This window comes from Dermacentor silvarum, chromosome 3, assembly GCF_013339745.2.
Source record: "Dermacentor silvarum isolate Dsil-2018 chromosome 3, BIME_Dsil_1.4, whole genome shotgun sequence".
In the NCBI taxonomy this organism is placed as follows: domain Eukaryota; kingdom Metazoa; phylum Arthropoda; class Arachnida; order Ixodida; family Ixodidae; genus Dermacentor; species Dermacentor silvarum.
Genome location: NC_051156.1, coordinates 79,616,424 through 79,639,724, shown reverse-complemented (window position 1 = coordinate 79,639,724; position 23,301 = coordinate 79,616,424). Strand labels below are relative to the sequence as shown.

Here is a 23,301-nt window from a genome sequence, read left to right as displayed (position 1 = left end):
GGAGGCGAAATCTCGTTGCGATGTCGTGGGCCCTCTGGACTGCCTGGAGTTGGATGTGGTGGTGGTCGCTTCTTAGGAACTCATCCCACTGTTCTTTTGTGGCAAGTATAGAGTATATGGCTGGGCACAGCCAGAGCATATGGTCAAAAGAGCATTAATTGGCTCCGCATTTGGGGCACGACTGCGGGAAGTGTGGGTCTATCCTGCTAAGGGACTGCGGAGTGGGGTACGTGCGGGTTTGTAACATTCTGAGCGTGCCAGCTTGTGGTTTTTTAGTTTTGGGTGAGAATGAGAGAATCACCTCCTTTCCAAGCGGTAGTGTGAGACGATTTCGTGAAAGGTTCACAATGGGTCTTTCTGGATGCAAGCCTCGTTACGAGGATGGCCGTTGACGGCTGCGCGGGTCGTGAAATCGCGCACCAGCCGGTGAGCCCAGCCGTTCGTTGGGGTTGCAGCCGTGCGGTTGGATCAAGTCCCCCAGGTGGGCCGGGAACCATGAAATGTGGAAATATGCTTCCGTGCCGATTTGACCGAAATTAGTAAGCTTGTTGATCGCAGTTCTCTTCGCCCGTTTTGATACGCGCGCCGCCGAAAAGGACCTAACGGCTGTATACGGGAGTCCCAGAAGACGAAATTACTGTGGGCATTTTTTGTCACTTCTTCATTGGCTGCACATGTGCATCATCACATCGGCTTCTTCGTCTTCATCTCTTGTGGGTACTCATCTTGAGAACAATCTGTGCCTTGAGTGTGATCGTTCCGCCGCGTCTTCGGGGTATATTAAAGGTTGTGTCAACTGCTACGTCACAGTATATATATATATATATATATATATATATATATATATATATATATATATAAGATGAGGCGCACAACTTCGCGGTTATCTTAGGTTTATTTACTAAACAGTTTGTACCAAACTAAACTACTCAACATTCATGTACTAACCTAGGGTTATCATAGCAAGGTTATTAATACACCAGCTTTTTTTTCTGGAGTTAATGAGCTGCAATCACTTCTGTAATCCCTTGAAAAACGCCGCTCCACCGACCGAAACTGTTGGGTAAATTAATATAAGATAACCGCGAAGTTGTGCTTCTCATTCTTCTAAGCACGCTTGGCCCATTGAAAAATCAAGTTACTATATATATATATATATATATATATATATATATATATATATATATATATATATATATATATATATATTAATCACGTTATCTAAATTTAATCAAGAAATTTCTTAGCCACGACAAGATGGCGATTTCTGGTGGGCATCCAATTGTACCTGGCGTCATTCTGTCATCTCCGCCAGTGACCGAGTGACGGAACAACCATGGCAGTTTCGTCGGTGATGTGCGAGCGACGACGACGGTATCTTGTTGAGGTAGTCGGTGCACAGTGGCTGATTCGGCCAGCATAACGTTGCACAGAGACGACAGGAAAGAAACAAGAACGCGGATAACTAAGAACTTGGTTTTATTGCAAGGAAAGCTTGCACTTGCACAGTGATGTAAAAAAGACAACTATAGATAACAGGAAAACAAATATAATTAAGGAGCGCTGCCGCAATTTAATTTTCCTGTTTTCTAGACATTTCCTTGTTTATTTTGAATCGCTATATATACGTTCTCGCATACCTTCAATAAAATTCCATTGTCAGTCAGCGATGTTCTTGCTTCCTTTCTGTCGTCCCTGTGTACCGTTATACCGGCCGAACCAGACGACGACGGCTCACTGTATATATGCGCCTGTATGCACATAACGTGAGAAAGCACCCTGCCATAAATAATGCATGTCAAGCTATCGCCGTGCTGGCGACAAGTCCTTGGTCGCAAAACTAGGACAGGGCGGTTTGCTTACCGCGAGCATATATCGTCCTCCAAAGTATATCACGAGCGCACTGGCTATCTGGAAGCTGCTGTGCACGTGTTATACCTTTCGTATGCACGGTTTACGCGAGCAACTGAATTTTGTCGAGAACGCATAGATTCAGAGTGGTACGTGCCGTATAGTTATGGGAAGAGTCACTCTGCCTGCATGGCTACAAATTGATGACATCGTATTAAGCCTGTGTGTGCAGCAAGGAGTCAGTGCTTCCACACGGGCGCCTTAGCCAATTCGCGCCCATGTAAATATGTAAATATTACTCTGTTGGAGTAAAACCCGCTTCTATCCAAAGCAGGTCTCTGCCAGCGTTGCGCTGTAACGAGAGGCGTACAGAGGTCAACACACTCTTCTAGAACGCGCGAACCACGTTCTCAGGACTGCGCTGGCTATATTTGAAGATGTCATGTGGCACAAAATCGGCTGTATGTGAGGTCGCGTGACTACATTTACAGTTCCAATTGATTTTCCTCGACCTGATGTGCTGACTTCTGTACGTATGTTACCGAAGTCTGTAAACGTATTCTGTCAAGAAATCCGCCGCTTTCCATGACCGTTCATTTGGTGCCCGTGCAACATGATATACTTGTAGGCTACAAGTTGTGAGCTCACCAGCGCCTGAACTAATTTCAGCTGCAGAGGCTCGGTTACTGGCAATCATTCTTATTAGTCATGCACTAAACTAGAGTTATCATAGCAAAGTAATTATTAATACACCAGAACTTTTTCTTGGGCTATAGTTGGTGCATGTTACTGAAGTTGTCGTCTGTTTGGCGCTTTAATACTTCATTAATACACCAGCTGAATATTTTTTTTCTGGGGTTAATGAGCTGCAATCACTTACGTCATGCAGGTCCACCGCGAGCCTTCATGATATACTCAATTTGGATGACCCACAGCCAACTACGCAGCGGGCGCAGATCCTGCGGCGAGGCCAGCTCGGAAGGCCTCTTGCCAATGCGCCAAGCTATTATCCGAAAAGGGAGAGATACGTGTTCCTCTTTTTAGTCTGTTATCGGTACTTCCAACAAAGTGCGCGGAAGAGCGCGGCAAAGTGCTTAGCGGCCCAGAGATGGAGTGGCCGCGCTCCTTGGATCGACCTAGACTCTCGCGGATGACCACTTGACTTGCGGCCGGTGACCGCGCGCGAGACCAACCTACGGAGACTTGGCACAGCGGCAGCAACAAAGATCCCGTGAATGAGGAGCAATCAACTCCATGGCGCCGGATCCGACAAGAAATGCTGAGCGCAAGTTCTTTCTTTAAGAGAAGCGCTCCAATAATATTCATGAGGAGGCCTTCCAGCTGGGCAAAGAGGGACAAACGCTCACTTTTATCAGAAACCGAAGACGTCCTGGCTAACAGTTGCCCGGCATGCCACTTCATATGGCGTTCGACGAGAAACGATCGTATACACCGCGTGGTCACGCTCACATACAACGGCACATACGTACACCCACAGATGCTCACAAACGCGCCAAAGTTATAATAATAATAATAAAGACTCTCCTTAAGACCTGTGGTTTGTGACAAACCAGAAGCGCCTTGGTTCGGGCACCGCGCAGGAGGTACGTGTTTCTCCATGGATCGAAAATGACCGGCAGCTCGAAGATCGAGTCGCGCTGCAAGTGTAGCGCGAACATCACAGATTTAATACGTGAAGGGAAAAAAATCAATTTTGGGGTCTTGAATGCCAAAAATAACGATCTAAAAAACTCCACTTTGCGCGCTTCCACGGAACCTTTACAAATTGTAGCCGTGTAGTTCGCAAGGCGGATCCATTTGGAACGAATTCTCCGGATGACTCCAGTTTCGAGATATTATTTCCCGAACTTTGCGGAGAAATGCATTGGCGTTCCAGTTAATTTTGTGCTTCCATGCATAAAGCGACGTTTTGTTAAGGAACTAATTGGAACGCCAATGCATTTCGGGAAATAATATCTCGAAACTGGTGTCATCCGGAGAATTCGTTCCAAGTGGATCCGCCTTGCGAACTCCACGGCTACAACTGGTAAATTGCAATATGGGCCATCAGGTAATTAGTTAGAAACTTAATTAGCAATTTTTGTTAATTATTTGATTATGCATTTCAATTTCTTGTGCAAGTAATGTCCGCCTCTTCGAATAGACCACATCATGAACTATAATTGTCTGCGCCACAGGCAACCTTCAAGAATTTTTGAAAGTGTTCGCTGAAACAGCCTGTATATATACATATGTATAATGAAGGAGAAGAAATGCAACCGAGGGGCAACAAAAACTGACACCAAGGACAACACAGGAGAAATTATCTGCAGTTCTTAATTGAAGTCAAGAAATAATAAATGGAAATGAAAGTAGAAAAAACAACTGGCCGCAGGTGGGATACGAACCCACGTCTTCGCATTACGCGGGCGATGCTCTTACCAATAGAGCTACCGCGGCGCCGTTTTCCCATCCGCTTTGTGGGATATTTACGTTTATCTACTAGAACTAACCCTGGGAGTATTAGCCAGCGCCACCACTTACAGCCTTGGCGGTGGATGTGGGACATCCTTTCTGCCGCAGGCGTCACGTCTACGTGAACTTCAGGTAGCATGTGTGGGTTTCTTGACCAGTTGCCTTCACCCAAAAAGTTCACGTAGACGTGACGCCTGCGGCAGAAGGGGTGTGCCACATTAAAGACGTGGTTGCGAGCATCGATGAAATCCGAAGAGCAAGTGACGCGCGGGAAGCAGCGCGCTCATTTTATACACTCATGACGTGCGCCACTCCTCCCCATTGGCTGCGCCGTCACGTGCCCAACATTTAGTAAGCCAGATGGCTGCTACATGACGTGTGCAATGACACACGCACTTTAGTCATTCTTCTTTCTGGAGTTTTACGTGCCAAAACCAGTTGTGATTATGAGGCACGCCGTAGTGGAGGACTCCGGATTAATTTTGACCACCTGGGGTTCTTTAACGTGCACTACAACGCAAGCACACGGGCGTTTTTGCATTTCGCCTCCATCCAAATGCGGCCGCCGCGGCCGGGTTTCCATCCCGCGACCTCGCGCTCAGCAGCGCAACGCCTTAGCTGACTGAGCCACCGCGGCGGGTACACTTCAGTCAACCAGGAGCGTGGAGCTGCCGTGGCGTCGGTCGGGGAAGCTTGCTCGTCTCGCACCCCGGACGCCCGGGTTCGATTCCCACCCTGACCGAAATGCACCAAACTTTCTTTTCAAAGCCATTAATTTGCTTTGTTTACGGGAAGCTTCCAGCTGAAAAATGTGACGTCAATCCGAGCATTTGTGACGTGTTTTTACTCTTTGCGCCGTCAGCTATTTTTGGTACCATCGCTCGGTCACGCCGCCGCCGCCGACGCCGTATTTTCGCGTAGTGGGGCATATAATGCTTTCGCCTTAAAATGTCGGTCCCTCTGAGCAAGAAAGCAAGGACTGGCCGCCGTCTGAGGAAGGGGCGGACTGGGGGTTACTCTCCCAACCCCCGCCGCCCTCGGACCCCATCATGGACACAACAAAGTTTTACCTCTCTCTCTAAGCACGGGCTCACTTGGGACACATAAAAGCGTGGTTGTATCATACATCGTCACGGCCAAAAAGTGAGCGTTTAGTTAGACCGCTTGCGAATCTCTATAGCGCGGGTGAGTTGCGAAATTGCGCTCGGTGCTACAAGGAATCCGCATTTACGTGGCTTCGGGTCCAATGCAACCACAGCCGGCAGTCATGCTAGGCTTGTCGGCTCTAAAGAGAAAGAAAAAAAAAATAACTGAGCGAAAGAAAAATAACTAAATAAAAAAAGGAGAAAGAAAATACAAGCGATGAAGGAGAATAACGAAAAAGTAGGGGTAGCAATCTCCGGGTTGCCAGATTCTTTGGCGATGTTCACCTTGTCGATCGGATAGTCTCGGTCCGATGATCATCACTGCTTTGTTCTTCACCTGCTCTCGAGACACGTTCCGTGGGTTGGGGATGGGGTCTACGCCACGGGCTCGGGGCAGCTCCACAAACAGTGGAAAAGATATCTGCCCGGAGCGCCTGGCAGGTGGTTCGACGTGAAGAGTGTAGGCCGGGGTGAAATAGGTGCGCTAGAGAGGGGGAAATTAGGTGCTGGCGTATGTCAAAACGTTTTTCGCCGGGTTTTATTCAGCGTTTGTGTTGTCTGGTTCTCTTGTGTCCGTGTCTGCTCGCCTTACCTTCTTTCACAGTGAACCCTTGCCAACTATATATATCTATAGCTTAACTTTCTGTAGTTATCGAGTCTGCCGTCGTGTAAGCCTGGACCGATTGGCGATGGAAAAACGGCCAACCAAAAATGACGCGGATCTGTTGGCAGCGAGGCTCTCTGTCCGCTGCATTTGCATGTGCGCCATTTTGTTGGCAAGATGATGGCACGCATGCGCATGCACGCATGACACTCGAATGCCCGCGTTCTCGCGCACCGCCTCGCGCGTATCACGTACCCTCGAGACTGGCGATTCGCGCCGGCGGCCGCTAGCACATACGCGATAAAGTTGAGGGATACGCGGCTGCGCTGCCGGCAAACAAGGCGCAACGCAATAACCGTGGTTGTCCATCCGAATTTCATGGCTGCAACGAATGGCGCCGATATACGATCGAGCATATCTGCAGAGACTCGTGAGCTTTTATTACGCGTGATATACTGCGTATCGATGTGGGGGACGCTTATCAGCCTATTTATTTCCCGAGTCTAGCCAGCTAATTTGTGAAAGAGCAGTTACTCGGTTAAAACAGTTTGAGCAATACCTGCTTTATCAGCCCGCTGAGTACTCGGAAGTTCCACAACATGCAACTTGTGGCTTGACATAAAGGCAGACACGCGGACAATCGGCATCGGAGAGCACCTTCATTTGGCTGACAGGCGCCTGCGTCACAGCTACACCATGCAAACGTTCGCGCAGGTTGTACTTTCAGCCATGCGCACACGAGCATCCCCATTGTACACCATGCCGTCTTTTTGGCGCCGATATGACCTCGCCCATGACACACTTGTAGACATAGCGGAGTCTTTCCACGCGAAGCTGCTGTTACTTCCTTTTGACAAGTCACCACAATAGGGCGTCATTGTTTCCAGTTTGCCGCCATGGCAGATTGACGGCACGAAAACAACGCAGCCACTGTGGCAAGCTTCGCTGCACCCTAAAGAGGTTCACGTGACATCTCGGCGCTGCTCACTGCGTTACGACGGTGCCCGTTCTCCACGGATGGTGGCACCATCCACGCCGTCCATAACCTACTGCCAACTGTAGCGCGAAAGGTGCTTTGATCGCTGCTAAAGAGAGACCCAAAGTATGCAGGAGCGGTCGGGTCTCATGGGTGACCCTACGCGACACTCATAGATTGCGTGGAAGGAAGGCGTGTTCCAAAGAGCCACGTTGGTGCGGCGCTCCGCGTCGTTTCCGTCGTGGCAAAACCCAAGTGCGAAGTAGACGAAAAATAGCTGGTCGAGACTCAAGTCCTCAGCATTGCGCAGTCTCAGGTCTTGCCGCCGTCGCCGGCGAAGGCGGAGGTTGTCGCGGAAAAGGCGCAGTACGGGAGCAAGCGCCAAACTGTCTTCCACTGGAGCCACCGCGAGCTTGATGCCGTACTGGCGGGCCAGGCAGCGGCGCGCGCGCACGCCCTCGTCCCAAGTGGCGTCCGTCTCGGCCCAGCCGAAGAGGAGTCGCAAGAGACAGCGCGCGAGCCGGAAACCGGCGCGCGGAAGCTGGCTCGACTGCAGGTCATCCAGGATTACCGCGCTTCGGTTGAACATGAGCAGGGGCACATCGACCCGATTGGCCTCTACGTCCAGCACACAGTCGCTGTCCATCGAAGACAGGAGCCATGGATCTGGAGAGCGCAGCTTATGCTCGAAGGCGCGCGAATGGAGCCGACAGTAGGCCAGAAGCCCAACGTCCAGGTCATGCGGCGGCAGAGAAGTGGGAGCCGAGCCGTTGCGTAGCTCGTCGGGCATGAAGAGCCGTATGCGCGTACGCCCAATAAGCGTGGCCGCCTTGCGTCGGTCACCCGGAGAAAGCCACGACAGGCCGGGCAACGCGCGCACCAGGGCGCGTCGAACGTCCTCGGCGAGCCTGGAAGCGCGAGGGGGCGCGCCTACGGCTTCGATGCTTGCAAGCAAAAAGAGGTGCGGCAGAGCCGGTTCCAGTTGCAGCAGACAACCGCGCCAGCGGGGCCCTCGCGACTCAGCCAGCCGGAGACCGAGCTTTTCGGGCAGAAGGTAGGCGAGCCGTAGCAGAAATCGCAACCCCATCAAGTTGAGCACAGTATCTACTGGAGTCTCTGCAGCCGTCGCCAGAACGCAGCGCAGAGCATCTGTCTCAAGCAGCACCTCTGTTCCCTCGTGGACGCCGCTGCCCAGAAGACGGGCCAGGAACTCGACCAGCTGGGGGAACCCCGCCAGTCGAGTCAAGTGAGCTGCACCGGGACTGCAGCGCAACAGGCGCTGCTCCAGCCCGGAAACCTCGGCGGCGTACAGCGGCACTAACAGTCGTGGTCGAAATGCACCCAGCGCTGCGGTGAGCGCTTCTCGGGAAGTCGGATGGACCAAGTTTGGAGGACCCAGACGTAGCACGCTTTCCTCTGGGCGCGAGCTGTGGGTACCGGGCACGACGTTGAGCAGAGTGTGGGCTCCAGTGAGCTTCAGCACTTCGGCGGCCGTCGACCAGAGCGAGACGGCGTGACGCAGAGGCACTGCGTAAGGCCAATCCGGCAAGCCGGCCATTGACAAGGCCTGGCGAAGCGCGTGGATGTCGTGGCGACTGGGCGCCTCGCTACACTGGCTGTAGAGTCGTCGCAGTGGTTCCAGCACGGGGCTGGTCGAGGGCCTTCGCAGCAGTGCCGAAAGGCGCAGCTCGAGGTCCCGGCGCAGCTGGGTGTCTCCCGATGTATGTTCCTGCTGCCAGCCTTGGCAGACGAAGCCGTAAAAGTTCTCGCATGGGTCATACTCCCAAGTGAGCAAGTCCACGAGGTAGCGGCCCTCAGCCTGACACGAACGTGACACGCACACTTCGTACGGTGGTTTCTCGAGGGCAGAGGGGGGTGGCCCAGCAGTGGTCACGGCATCGGGCAGCCTGCGACGCGGCTCCAGCACGACAGGTGCCACACCTTTGCCATTGAGGTTATTGACCACTGTGATGACGGCAGTTAACACGGCCATAAGCGTGAGCAGGTAGGCGAACACCTCGCGCTCTTCGCTCCATGAGCTAGGCTGCACGGCGCTCGTATCCCACTCTTCCTCACTGGACGGCTCGGCGGCTGCTGCGTCGGGCGCCGCTGCTGCGGCTGCCGCCGGCTCCGCGGCCGCACACATAGTCGACGCCGCGATGCTCGCCACGACAAACGGCGTTGATGATGCCACGGCACGAGGCTACTAAGGAAAACGAAGTCATTCTTCCCTTTGGAGCTTTCTTAGCTGCAATGGAAACTTCCAGGCTTCCAGCGGTTGCTTGCCTTCCCGTCTCGGTTTTTTCTCTTCTATCTATCAACATTTCATTGACAAATGTACGGCCTCGTTCGGGTGTATTTTTTGAGACAGCTGTTAAAAAGTACCGACATGATGATTTCGAGTCTCTTTTTTTTCATTATATGAATGTCCCAGACGTTTAAACCCCAGAAAAAGAAAATACTGGCAAGCCTGAGAGCGCCCTAAATATTTTAATATAACAGAATTTCTGGAGCCAGTTTCGGTTACGTTTCCTGCAGGCTATTACTCTGATCTCAGCAAGTATTTTTTCCAGGGCCAAGAGGTACCAGACCTTCGGCGGAGAAAAACCCAGCATTCTCCAATATTCGATCCCGGGTCCGCGACATGTGAGACGCCGTGCCGTCGTTGAAGTTGGCGCTTTCATGCCGTTATCGTTTTCGTCGTGCCAATTTTGTCATCCCTGTCGTCATTGCCGTCGGGGCAGCTACCCCTGCTTTTTGTGGCACTTACTGCTTTCCTTTGAGTGGCTCTCTACAATGTTTATTTCAACATTGTTTTCTTTCTTTACATTCAGCATTTTGCCTGACCGAACGCCGAAAACATTTTGGTTGTCAGTGGTTCGCAGAGCTGGCGATGCGCTTGTAGCCAGCAGTACAGTTGACATGGACGCGAGCTCACAATGTTGGCACAATGTCGACGGCGGGCTAATTGTTCCAGTCTTTGAGGACAAATCATGGCTGCTTGGAACGACAACGATGCGCTTGTAGCCAGCAGTACAGTTGACATGGTCGCGAGCTACCATTGTTGGCACAATGTCGACGGCGGGCTAATTTTGTGCCAGTCTTTGAGGACAAATCATGGCTGCTTAATTGGAACGGCATTTAAGGCGTGCTGCTCACACAAGCGCAACCCGCCGAATTATTGTGGTTATTTCTAATCGCCGTGACCGCTTTTACTACTACTACTACCACTACTACCACTACCACCACCACCACTACGAGTACTACTACTACTACTCATCCTCCTCATCCTTACATGTACACTCGCGAGCAAAACGAGGCCACGGCATCAGCAAAAAATTTAAATATATTCTTAATACGTTGTATTGGTCAAACATGTGCACGTAGGCGCGCGCTCTTGATTTCAGCCGGAATGCTCAGGGAATGCTCAAGAAAAAAAAATGTCGCAGTTTCGCCCGAAAGGCGAAGCATCGATTGCGATAGCAAATTAGTAGAGAGCTATTCGGAGTAGGCATAGTAGTTTTATCAGCTGTATAAACTTGGACACATTGGCTTACTAACTGAATTAACAATCATGGTGTCAGCGCGCACAAACAAACACGAATAGATCACACTGAATGACCGCAGCCAACGACTGTGGAAAACGCTGGCAGCAAGCGCAGGTTCGCGCGGTCTATCGCTTCAACGGAAACTGAGCGGCGAATGCACAGCGCATACAAAGGTCAGAGCCATGTGGAGATAAGAGACGGTGCGGGCGACCGGCACCACCGGGCAAAGGGCAGCGAAGTTGTTGGCAGAGGAGAAGCTGCCCCCCCTCTCCCCCTCTTCCCGTTTCTTGCTTTCGCGTGGGAGATTGAGTGGCAAGATACGCCTTTGGTGCCGGAGCACAGCGCCGCTCCGCCTCCCTCCCTCCCATACCCCCCCCCCCCCCCCCCCCGGCTTTTCACGCGACGGTCGCGTTTGCTTTCCGCCGTGCGTTCGCCCTCCGTGATAGCGCGCGTCCCCCGCGCGCTTTCGCTCGCGCATACGGCGCGCGGCGACGATTTTATCGCCCTTGGAATCTATACGGAACCTCACGGCGACGGCGACAGGCAGAAGTCCGGTTGAAGTGTCCATATAATTGCTATCGCAATAAAATAAAATCGTGGCACCTTTGGTCCACAAACTTTTGCTCGCTACTGCACTTGTGTAGAAAAGATACCGCTTTGCTCCAATTGTTATTCCAACATGGTTGATGCGCAAGTTAATAGCACCTGTGCAGAGAGAGATAAATGAGATGCGAAAGGCAGGGAGGTTAACCGGAAGGTAAATATCCAGTTTGCTACACCTGTGCAGCTCTTTTACACCACTATCATAGCAATAACGTTTGCAATAAAGTTTGGCACCAGAACATGTAAAGCTCGAGCGGTCAACTTTCTGTGGCAATGAAGGGAAACCTACGCAGGCAAAATGCGTACAAATTAGAGCGCTTCTGAAAATAGTCCTAAATTCGAGAAGAGAAAACAAACAACTTTTTCCATAACAGAAACGCAAGACAAAACACGCTTATGAGCGTTAAATTTGACTTATTTTTGTTTTCTCTTCCGCTTCCGAGTAAATGCGAAACCGCCGCACGTGGCAGGTACGCCAGTTTAGAACATGCTCCAAGAATCGAAAAGCGCTCTCAAATGCTGCCGGACTACTTGGCGCGGTTACGCATGTGCAGACTCCGCCCCAGTAGCTGTCCCTCCATTGTCACAGGAAGTTGTCCGCGAGTATACAATGCCAAGCGCGCTTGTCGAGTTTGTGCGCTTGACAAAACGCGCTTGGATAAGTCGACCTTAAGTACAGCTTTAGAGTTGCCGGCATGTTGCTGTCAAATTACTATACGCACGCCTCGGTTCCACAGTCGTGTGTATAGGAACTAACGAAGAGTAAAAGCACTTGCTCCGCCCCACCCATAGACAGCAAAACCTGAACCTCCCGACAAACTTTATTTGCAACCACCACCCCTGTTCTGAAGCTTTCTAAACACACATGCAAAAAAAAAAAATTTCTTCTCACACACAGTTGCAAAAGGACACTGCACATGCCTGGTGCACTTGCTAGGTTGTTCATACGTGTGGCCGGTTTCCGTCGCAGCCGATTACCACGCGTTGCAACAAGTAACAAGTGAGGGCACATGCTTTAGAGAACCCACGGCCAGCTCGCCAGTCTTTGGAAGAACCGGAGCCGTTCACCAGAAGTCACAGCTCTTGCGCGGGTTCATCGGAGTCCCAGCGTCGCAAGTGAACGCTCGCTGGAAACCGCCGAAGTTGAGCAGGGCCAAATTGACGCGTCGCGCCACATCGGAGTCGGCGGTGCAGTATCCGAGCGTGTAGTGGATGAAGAAGAGTTGGTCCAGGGACATGGAAACGGCGTTTTCGAGACGGAAGTCGAGCGCCGGCATGCGTGCCTCGAAGGCCGCGTGCGAGACGACCAGGGCGCCGCTCTCCTCAGCGGCGGTCGGCCGGTCGCCGCGGCTCTGCAGCGCGTAGCACTTGCGCAGCTCTGCAAGACCCTGGCGCGCCGCGGGCGTCCACCATGCTCGCGGGTCCTCGGCACGGCTGCCAGCACCGTCCAGCACCAGGCGTACGAGGCAGCGCGCCGCACGTTCGCCTAGCCGCGCCAGCTGCAACAGCACGAAGGGCTCCTGAGGCGGCGCACTCGCATTCAGTGCCGTCAGTGGTACGTAGAGGATGCGGCGGCCGGGACCTAGCCAGCACTGGTCGTCTGAAGGCGGCTGGCCGAGCCACGGGTCGGCGCTCTGCAGCCGGCGATGCATCAGATGCTTGGTGATGCGTGCGTACGAGCGGAGGCCTTCGCCCACGATCACGCGTGGTGCCTGGCGAACGTCGTGCTCTGCCTTGGCCGTGTCGGTCACCCACGGTGGGAACAACAGGCGAGGCTCGAGCTGGTGAAGCCGCTGTAGAGCACGGTCGCGCGTCTCGCCGTCCAGCCAGCGCAGGAGTGCCAGCCGTGACGCCAGCGCCTGCTTCAGCACGCCGCCCAGGTCGGCCGCAAGCAGTGCGTCCAGCAGCGGCCGGTGCAACTCGTACGCCGCGCGGTAGAAGACCGTGGGTAACGCGTGCTCGACGGCACGCAGGCACACCAACTGTCCCGGGCCGTGGTCACCCAGTCCCAGCTGTCGAGCCCGCAGAGGCACCAGCTTGCGCAGCGACTCGGGAACAAATGGCGACACGTGAACAAGCAGCCGGAACCCGATGTAGTTCAACACCACGTGCGGCGCCGTGTCATCCATCAGGTAGCCGAGGCGGATGGCGTACTCTGGCGCCCTCAGGAGCAGCTCAGTGTCGTCGTTCACGAGGCTGTCATTCTGCAGGTAGCCCGCCAGCAATGCCCGGTAGCGAGGCACACTGCGGAGACGCTCCAGCTTGGCGTCGCGGCCCAAGTCACCCGAGGCGCCCGGCGACCGCACAACGCTGGACAGCTGCCGTGCGAAGTTTGTCACGTCCAAGGCTACCGAGTGTTTGGCAACATTCTTGCGAGCTACTGAAGATAGGGCCAAGGAAATTGCTTCGTAGTACCAGGAGCTGTCATTTCCCGGATGCAACAGCAGCACAGGCTTGTCCAAGGCCAGCAGAGGGCTGCGTCCCAACAAAGGGTGTTCACTGGGCTCTAACAAAACTAGCGTGGCCAAGCCGAAGTAGCGCAGTGCGCGAGCTGCGGCCTGCCAAATAGCTGGCTCTCCTTGTGTGGTGAACTGCTGGTATGGCCAGTCTGCCAGTGATGTAGCCTTGAACATGTGCTTCAGGGGGCCCCAGCCTAGGCGATTGCGTGTCTCTTGATCTAGGCACTCTTTCCAGAGGTCTTGTATAAGCTTCATTGCAGGGCTTCCTACGGTGGATGTACCTCGAAGCTTGCGCAGCAGCGAAGTTTCCATGTCGGACAGAAGCAACTCATCAGCGGGTTTGGCCGGGCTGTTCGAGCATACGAACTCGTACATGCTTTCGCAGGGGTTCACGTTCCAGTTTAGCTGGTGCGACACGTAGCTGCCTTCGGCTAGGCATGCTGATGAACTACATAGTTCAAAGCCAGGTTGCCCGCTTATGTTGACAGGAACGCCGTTCTGGCCTGAGCTGTCTCTGAAACCCTTCATGGTAGCGTTGGGAATTGCTATGTAACTACCATTTAATGAGTGCACAGCAGTACGTCGTCCGTAAATGTCCAATACAGTCCAGAGACCAATAATTGTGGCTAGTAACACGACAAATAAACAACCATCTCAGTTTGAGAATTGCGCATTCTCGTTTCGATTGCAGCATGTCGATAGTTCTGTTCCTATGCGCATGTGCGTGCGCATGAATGTGCGGTGGGAGCGGCGGTGGCTTCCTTTTTTCTATCAAGTTTGATGCAGCTGCCAATGATTTTGTGTTTACAGTAGTATTTCCGTAATCTGACGGACTGACCATGTCAGGCAGGCTGCTTTTTGTACCGCTGAGCATCTTTCGGCGCAAGTAACCCCCACCATCAGTATCGCTTCCCATGTCCCGAAGACGATTAATCTGATTGGCTTGCTGCATTCTTTGCATACGGTACTGGTCTTGCATCTGCTGTTGCATAAACATTTGTTGTCCATACGGTGGTAAAAGATTGGGCGAGCTTCGGTGCATTGGGACTGGGCCGGTAGGGCTTCTTGGAGGCCTTGGTGGACATTGTAGGCGCGCTGCTGCCATCATTTGCTCCTGCATTTGCTGCTGCTGTTGCTCTAACATCTGTTGCTGCAGCCTTGTCTGGAATTCAAGCTGACGCAGGTCGGTAAACCGCGGTGGTGGCGATTGAGGACTGAACGACGGGGACGGGGGTCTCGGCGGAAGAGGAGAAGGTGTTCTGAGAGGTGTTGCCGAGCGAGGTCGCTGCATACGGAACGGAAACCTCGGAAACGGAGGCCCTTGCATTGTAGGCTCGTAGCCTGTCACGGGTAGCGGAATCTGCTGCATACATGGCTCACTATTTTGCGCTGTTTGCTGGAGCTTTTGGTGAACTTGTTTCGGCTGTTGCTGCTGCTCCTGCGCAGGCTGCTGTTGCTGTTGCTGCTGCGGTGTTTGCGCAGGCTGCGGAGGCTTTGGTGGCTGCGGGGATTGCGATGACTGCGATGGTTTCGGCAGCTGCTGTTTTGGTGACTGCGATGGCTGCGGTTGTGGTGACGGCTGCTGCGGCTGCGGCGTCTGCTGCAGCTGCAGCGTACGTGCCGACTGTGGCAGCTGTGGTGGCTTTAACAGCATCTGGGGCGTTTTCGGCTGCTCTGATTGCTGCTGCGGTATTGGCGTGGATTGATGAAATCCTGGAGAGGCGTCCTGGGAACGGGCATGGCGCAAGAAGCTTTGGTGGGCGGGTTGTATAGGCGAAGGTGGAATATGCAAGAAGCTTTCGTAAGGATGGGGCCCCCGGGTTCTCGTGGGTTGTATAGGCGAGGGCATACGCAAGAAGGTTTGGTAAGCCCGGGGTCTCGTGGGTTGTTTAGGCGAAGGCAAACCCAAGAAGCTTTGGTAAACCTGGGGTTTTGTGGGTAGTAAAGGTGAGGGCATAGGCAATGATGGTTCAAGACAACGCATGGGCGGCGATTCAAAAACCATTCCAGGGTACATCTCCGTTCTGGAAGGCGTCTGCGGTGAAAGCGCCTGCGGGAATGCATCCGAGGGTGGCGACCTTGGCTCAGGTGTACCCCAGAACAACGACCGTCTCGCTAGTTGCTCGGGGCTGCACCAGGGAAAGCGCTGCATGCGCGGTTCACTACTCCTTGGCTCAGGTGTACCCCAGAAGAACGGCCGTTTCGCAAGTTCCTCGGGGCTGCACCACGGATAGCGCTGCATGCCCGGTTCGCTACTCCTTGGCTCAGGTGTACCCCAGAAGAACGGCCGTTTCGCAAGTTCCTCGGGGCTGCACCACGGATAGCGCTGCATGCCCGGTTCGCTACTCCTTGGCTCTGGTGTGCTCTCTTGTCGAGGAAGGCGAATATCCCGATCAGACCTCTGAAACATAACCACTGTATGTGGCTGGGATCTCTGTTGAAACGGATCCCGAAAAGGCGACTCTGCAGAGGGCTGAACTTCCATTCTTCGTTCGGCGATTTGCATCTGCGGCGATGATCGACTAGCAAGTAGATCTTCCTGCATCATTTCATTCATAATTTGCACGGAAGAACTTGGTGCCACTTTTCGAGACATTCCACGGCTGAACGGAAGTTCTTGTGGTGGTGTTTGGTTGAACAACGAGTTTTGATTCATAGCTTGACGTCTGGCATCTCGCATAGCTGTTCCGGGCATTCGCTCCGACATCTGAAAATGTTGTCCAGGCATATGCATCGCAGACCCCCACTCTTGCATGTATGGCATAGGCTCCCCTGGAATTTGCTCACGGGCCCAGTCCTGCATTCCTTGCATAGCAGGTATCCCATGTCCTGAGGCTTGCATAGCTTGTACCGATTCCTGCATAAAGTTAGACATCGAAGACGTTCCGTGATTCATTTGTAGTGAGAATTGCCTTTTCTGTTGCTCTAGAAGCATATTCTGGCCAAGTCCTTGCTCTTGCGACATTTCCTGACATGGAAAAGGTGACTGCAGCAATGGCTGGCTAGAGAAGTCTGCTGAAGTCATCAGTGGACTTTGCATCTGCATTTGAAGAAACGACTGATCTTGCATTGATGGACCAAGCTGGTCAAGCTGCCCTGTTTGATGCATCGACTGCTCCATCTGAGACATTGTTTGATATGAAAGTCCGATTTGCGGTATTGACGAACCGGCCACATGGACTTCAGGCATTAGCTGACCGGAAAAATCCATTTGTGGCGTTGATGATTGCAGGAATGTCTGGTCAAGCAGGCTTTCTTGCGCCGTCTGTTGGCCAATGAACCCTGTAGAAGCCGTTGATGGACTGCCGAATTGCATTTGGATTACACCGGGTTGCCCAGGTTGTTGAGCCTGAGATGACGCTTGCATGGGAAACCCCAGCTGGCTTTGCAGCTGTGCTTGCATTGCTCCAAGTTGATCAGATTGTTGTTGTGCGAGTGGCTGTTGAGAAAAATCCATTAGCCCCTGCAGTTGCATCTGAAACAGTCCTGCGTGATCCGATGCTGTGCTTTTAGGCTCTAAAGGGCTCTGGAGGACGCTGAGCTGGTCAACTTGAGAAGGTCCTGCCGGAGCAGAAAAATCCACAGCACTCTGCAGCTGCGCTTGTAAAATTGAAACTTCACCGGGTTGTGTAGTTTCTTGGGTGGAAACTGGTTGGGCTTGAAAGTCTAATGGACTTTGAAGCTGGACCTGCAGTACTCCTGGTTGCTCTGGATGCGCAACACGCGAAGTAATCTGACTGAAGGACTCCGTTTGCTGTGGTTCCGAAGGTGCAATTGGACTTTGGAGCTGAACTTGTATCACACCGGGGCTCTCTGCTCTTGTCGGGATTTGAGCTTGAAAAACTTGAGGCAGCGGCTGTGATGGACTTTGAAACTGCACTTGAAGCACAGACTGAGCTAGCGGCGTTGAAGGCTTCCCGGATGGGTCAGCCGGGCTTTGAAACTGCACCTGGAGTACGGGTGCACCTTCTTGCTGTTGTAGAACTTTCTGCAGCTCTTTAAGTTGCTGCTGCAACTGCTGTTCATCGACGTCTTCCAGTGGATGAAAATCTTGCGTTTGTTGAAGTTGAAGCAGTTGCTCAAGTTGAAGTTGCTGCTTCTCCAGTATCTGACGCTGAAGTTCCGCCGCGCACAGCTCATGCTCGGAGGAACTTTGCTCCCGTCCCAGATCTTTCATCGTTATCGTTACAGCCTGTAAAGCTGCTATTTCAGTGGGTGTTGGTGGCGGCAACATGGGTGGGACAGGGGGCATGGGAGGCGGGGACATGGTTATACGTATGGCTGAAGCTGACGTACTGGTGCTCTCGAAACCAAGCGGTCCCATTGAGAAGCCTTTAGGGGGTGGCATTGGTGGAGGCACTGGGGGTTTTGGTGGTGGCGGGGACAAAGGCCCTTTCGGGAGCAAACCATTGCGTTCGAGCCAGTCCGGAGAGGCTCTCCGGGTCAGTCTGCGTGAACTTTCCGTACGAGATGATGATGTCTCATAACCAAGATGCAACGATGACGCAGCACGAACCTTTATTCTTGCTAGCGACGTATCTGGTTTCCGGGGGGACATACTGCGGCTTTGGCGAGGTGATGTGCTTCGTGCCCCTCTGAAAGCACTGGCCTCACGAGCGAGCCTTGACTGAGAACCTCTGCGAGATACCCTCGGAGCGGATGTGCTAGGGCTGTCTCTGGGGAGGGACGCGCTACGGACTAGTCTCGACGAACTGACGCTGACTAGCATTTTTCCAGTCGAGCCCTGACAGCCTGCTTTCGGCGATGAGTATCCGCTGATTCTCGACAGTGAAACGTCACGGTCGTCTGTGGGTACACCAGAAGCATTTCTCAATCCTTCCACGTAACCTCTTGTTGGTGAATGATCGCGATACGTTCTCGAAGGCGAGTCCTCGTAACAAAGTTGTGGGGTCGAACTGTACGACCTTGCCCTGGATGGTTCACGGTATCGATCGAGCTGAGAAGCGGTCCGATAATACCCTGGTGGGCTATCGCCCCTCTCGTAGTCCAGTGCAGTTTTTGAGGACACGCTATAGCTGACAGAACTGTCCGAATGGCTGCCACGTGATGGCACACGAGCCGCGTAGCTCACACGAAGCTTCGGCTCATGCCACTTGCCGTCGCGCTGAGGCTTCGGATCATCCGCGGCCATTTGGAAGCGTTGGTCTTCGCGACGCATAAGGCGTGCGCGGTCCCGAACCACTGGCTCGGCATAGTAGGCGCTCTCATCCAGGACTTGAAACACCGTCCTCCGAGGGCTGGGCACACGCATGGGACTGCGCACACGTGTAGGGCTTGCCGAGTACATACGCCCCGATGCCACCGCGTAGCCGGGCTTTGGCGAAGGGCTTCTCGAGTAGCCGCGCATTTGCGCCGCCCGCTGCATGGCGAGGTGGCGGCTGCACGACCGCGTCACGTGCTGAGTTGGCTGCGTTGATGTCCATGGGGGGCTCTCCGGCCGCGACCTGGGCGTCAGGAGGGCACGCGCTCTCCTGGATTGCGGTGGTCCACGGGGATCCACGTCCTCACTGTCGCTAATGGACACAGTCAGCACGGAAACCTGGCTAGAGCCCTTGCCCGAACGAGCACCGCTGGAGGGCGTGCGCGCCTTGGCCGGTTTGTTTCGTGGAGTTCCGAACGAGATGGAGCGCTTGCCCACGATGGTGCCATCGCTCGAAGATTTATGCACCACTGTCGTGGCTTCAGTGATGGAGTCGCTGATGGAGATAGATGACGATACCTCGGTCACAGAAATGGCGCTCTTCCGCGTAGCGTCTGGCGCAGTCTCCGTAAAATTGTCACCTGACTTGGAACGCCTTTTCTTTCCTTCAAGCATCTGCGCAGAGACATTGCACGCATTTAGGTAGGTAGGTAGGTAGTAGGTAGGTGGTAGGTAGTTCATATAGCACACATATTTGAAACGACAGAGTACAAATCGCTTCCAAGGACATGCACTTCTGCTTCCCACTGCACTTAAACACTTCGGTTGTCTACTGTGCACAAAAGAAAAGAAAAAGCAGGAAAAAGCAGAAAAAGTGACTTCCCAATAATGTGCTTCAGTTAGTTCTGTCACGTAAAATAACTTTCCCCCTGTGCGCGTAGAGCAAGTGCCCGCGTTTCATGGCGAAAGAACTAAAGGTAAGACGAGACAAGGAAGGGATGAGGAGAGCGTTGTGCGTGTATGATAATGCAAGAGTCCGTCCCTAAAATATACTAAAATCCCCATTGGCATTCCAATTAGGATCGCCTCTTACTGCTAGATGGAGGTTCTTGGGGAGCTTAGCTGGAACGTCTGTGTTATTCATAGCAGATGTTTAGGACGTGCATCTAGAAAAAGCTGCTAGCGTTATCATTCCTGCGAAGCAGACATGACTTTTTTTACTACTATAGGCGTCAATTTCTCAACTAAAACAAGCGCGTTTAAGCGAATAATTAAATATCCCATATGGGCGCAGACGTCCACCGGCCTGGTACTCGGTATTCTTTAGGGGTGAATCGTCCCGGAAAATGAGCCCGCGCCAAACAAATCCTGTCAAACACTGCGGGCTCGTTCGGGTTTACCTGAACCGCAGGCAAGTTACCGGAAGAGGCCACATTTCACTATATGCTTTATGCGATTTTTGAACAGGTCTCTTTGAATTTAATAAAATACCCCCTATACCTACACAGCTAAACTCCCCAGGAGTAGTCGAATCCTCTACGAGCCGACGTTACTGCTGGAATAGGAAAATTTTGAGCGCGTTAATTAGAGCAGGGTACAATCAGCAGTTGCGGTGGCGGCGGAAGAGGTCGAGAAGTGACGTGAAAAGTTTGTGTCACCGGAACGAAATAGTGTCCAGAGAGCGCGTGGCATATAGTCACTGGGAAAAAAAAAATTTGTTCTACTAATACGGTGGCATGAACCTTTTGGCGAGAGAAAGTTGCAGCTTTGCTTATCTTAGGTCAACAATCCTGCAAAGTAGCATAGGTTTGGCGAAACTTTTTTTTTCTCGAGAAATGGCTTCCCTGGCGCGGCTTACATTTTTTCTGTTATTTTCTTTTTTTTTTTTTCTTTTTTTTACCAGCACAGACAATTCTAATTCGCCAACCCTACGGGCTATTCAAGGTTACAATGTCGTCCCTTCTTCTAAAGCGAAAGTCAGATGCATGGTAAACAGACATGCATGTCCTGTTCAAAGTTAACATTTCAGATCACGAACAAAAATTATTGACGCGAACAGCTATCGTTTCTAAGAGCCACCAGCTTAACGCTATTTTTTCAGAACATTTCAGATCATGAGCGAAAATTCTGGACGTGAACAGCTATCGTTTCTAAGAGCCGCCAGCTTAACGCTATCTTTCCCAAATATCTAGTCTTATGTGGCAATGGACTCTAATTTGGGTTTGTCACAAAAGAGCGCGTAATCCAAGCGCGCGCCGAGTGTCGCGCAAGCCCGCGAAAGAACACGCCGGTCCCGCGGCAACTTCAACAGAGGGGGAGAGCGCATACGCCTCAAGCAACCACGCTAACAACGGCGCCGAAACGTCTGGAACGAGGTTCGACGAAGCGACGTTAACCGGAGAGAGAGAGAGAAGCACACGCGCGCGCCGAGACTCCTTCTCACCCGGCGAGCCGAGAGAGATAACAACAGCGTGAGCGTGCGTGAACAGCATGAGTCATCATCACCCCCCCCCTCGAGAATGTTCCGAAAGCAGCGGTCGAAGGTACGAGAAAAGAGTAGAAGCTTCCCAAGCTTTGGCCGTGCTACGGAATCACAACTCCGATCGAATGTTCGAGAAGGACCGTCGACGGCTATATAAACGCCGTGCGAGCATTGTCAGTTAGGAATCCAGGAGTCCAGTGAGGAATTCAGGAGTTGAGTCCGCACCAGTGAAGTGATGTAACGTGAAGACAGAGCGTCTGCGGAAGAAGGGGATTCCCCGGCAAGCTAGTCGACGAGTTCATCGAGCGTCTGCATTTCCGGAAGAAGTTCCTTCTTCGAGATTTGCCCCCAAGTTACGCCGAGATCGTCTGACTCCAAGACCAACCAGCACGGTGAATACGATTGGACACTTAGTGTTCCTATTTATTTTGTACTTTACGTGTTGGACTCTTGTGCTTGTCGTTATTTTCTTGTGTTTGTTAATACCCATCTGATTTGTATTGTGTTGTGTCTAGCCTAAGTGTGCAAGTGTGTGTGTAACTGCCTTGTGTGAAGAATATATTTTGTTGTGTTTTGACAACTCTGGGCTCTGACTCGGTCTTTGGACAGCAACCGGCGTTCGCTGGCGCACCAGAGGGCCCACTCTTAATTGTCCTTGCTTTCGTGGGATTATTTTCGGAAGCTGATAAGTCGGCTTTGGAATTTAGTCCGGCGTCTGCGCCTCGTTCACCGGGGTCTGTGACAATATTTCTGGCGTCCGCGACAGGACCTTTCTGGTGCAAATTGTGTGTCCATAGTACGGAGAAAGAGCCTAGGGTCGTTTACATTGCTATTGTAAACGATTTTGAGTGTTGCACCACGTTTCGCTAACTTGTGTGCAGAGAGCAGTTCGATTGTTGAAATCTAGGCAGATATTTTTTGCACGCGGCTAGATTTTGAAGGGCATTATGGATCTTGAGAAATTAGTTGCCCTTGGTGAGAAGATGGGTCTTTCCGGAGCGGAACTACGGAAGTGGGTTAGCCAGAAGGAAAAAGAAGCTCTAGAAAGAGAGAGAGAAAGGCTAGCGGCCGAAAGGGCCAAAGAGGAAAGAGAAGCAAAGGAGCGACAGATAAAAGAGGAAAGAGAAGCAAAGGAGCGACAGATAAGAGAGGAAAGAGAAGCAAAGGAGCGAGAAAGAGAGGCGATGGAGCGAAAAGAAGAAAGAGAAGCAAAGGAGCGACAGATCAGAGAAGAAAGAGAAGCTGAAATAGCTGAGAGAGAAAGACAGAGACAGCATGAGTTAGAACTCGAACGACTTCGATTGCAGCAGCGTACAGACGCTCCCGCCCAGGCAAGAGTCGATAGCACTGAAAGGGAAGAAACTAGCTTCCGTCTGAACCCAAGCAAACTGCTTGTGGCATTCGATGAAAGAAAAGATGATCTGGATGCTTATTTGCATAGATTTGAGACAGTTGCTAAAAGCCAGAATTGGCCAGAGGATCAATGGGCCACTGCATTGAGTACGGGTTTGAGTGGCGAAGCACTTAGAGTGTACGGTAGGCTGACGCCAACCGATGCCTCTAATTATGGAAGGGTGAAAGCTGCTTTACTGAAAAGATTTAGGTTCACCGTAGAAGGCTTCCGAGATAAGTTTAGGACTGGAAAGCCCGCCGATGGCGAGACTGCCACGCAATTTGCCGCGCGGCTCAGTCACTATTTTGATAGGTGGACCGAACTTTCAGAGACTGCACAGGAGTACGGTGCGCTTAGAGAGCTTCTGATCAAGGAGCAGTTCCTCATCAGTTGCCACCCGAGCCTGTCACTCTATCTGAAAGAAAGGAAAGCTAAAACGCTTCAAGATATGTTGGAATTGGCAGATCAATTTTTGGAAGCACAGGGAGGCACCAATCTCTCCAAGATCAGAAAAGAGGAGCCAGAGGATGCAAAGAAACCGGCATCCGATGAAAGGAGAAACCCTCCGAAGCCTGTTCCGAGGTGTTATCTTTGTAACCGACTA

The 23,301-nt window shown here is 52.3% G+C and overlaps 2 protein-coding genes across 2 annotated transcripts; both read right to left on the bottom strand.

Annotated features, from left to right (window-relative positions):
* Positions 1-7,160: 7,160 nt before the first annotated feature.
* Positions 7,161-9,197, bottom strand: LOC119444509 (endothelin-converting enzyme-like 1). Its single transcript, XM_037708895.1, has one exon. It carries the CDS (start codon positions 9,195-9,197, stop codon positions 7,161-7,163), a length of 2,037 nt encoding a protein of 678 aa, XP_037564823.1.
* Positions 9,198-12,266: 3,069 nt separating this feature from the next.
* On the bottom strand, positions 12,267-19,497 carry LOC125944281 (serine/arginine repetitive matrix protein 2-like). Its single transcript, XM_049664627.1, has 3 exons — positions 18,641-19,497; positions 14,351-18,109; positions 12,267-14,109 (listed from the first exon to the last, which is right to left on the bottom strand). The coding sequence occupies exons 1-3, from the start codon at positions 19,495-19,497 to the stop codon at positions 12,267-12,269; spliced, it is 6,459 nt and encodes a 2,152-aa protein (XP_049520584.1).
* Between the last annotated feature and the right edge of the window lie 3,804 nt (positions 19,498-23,301).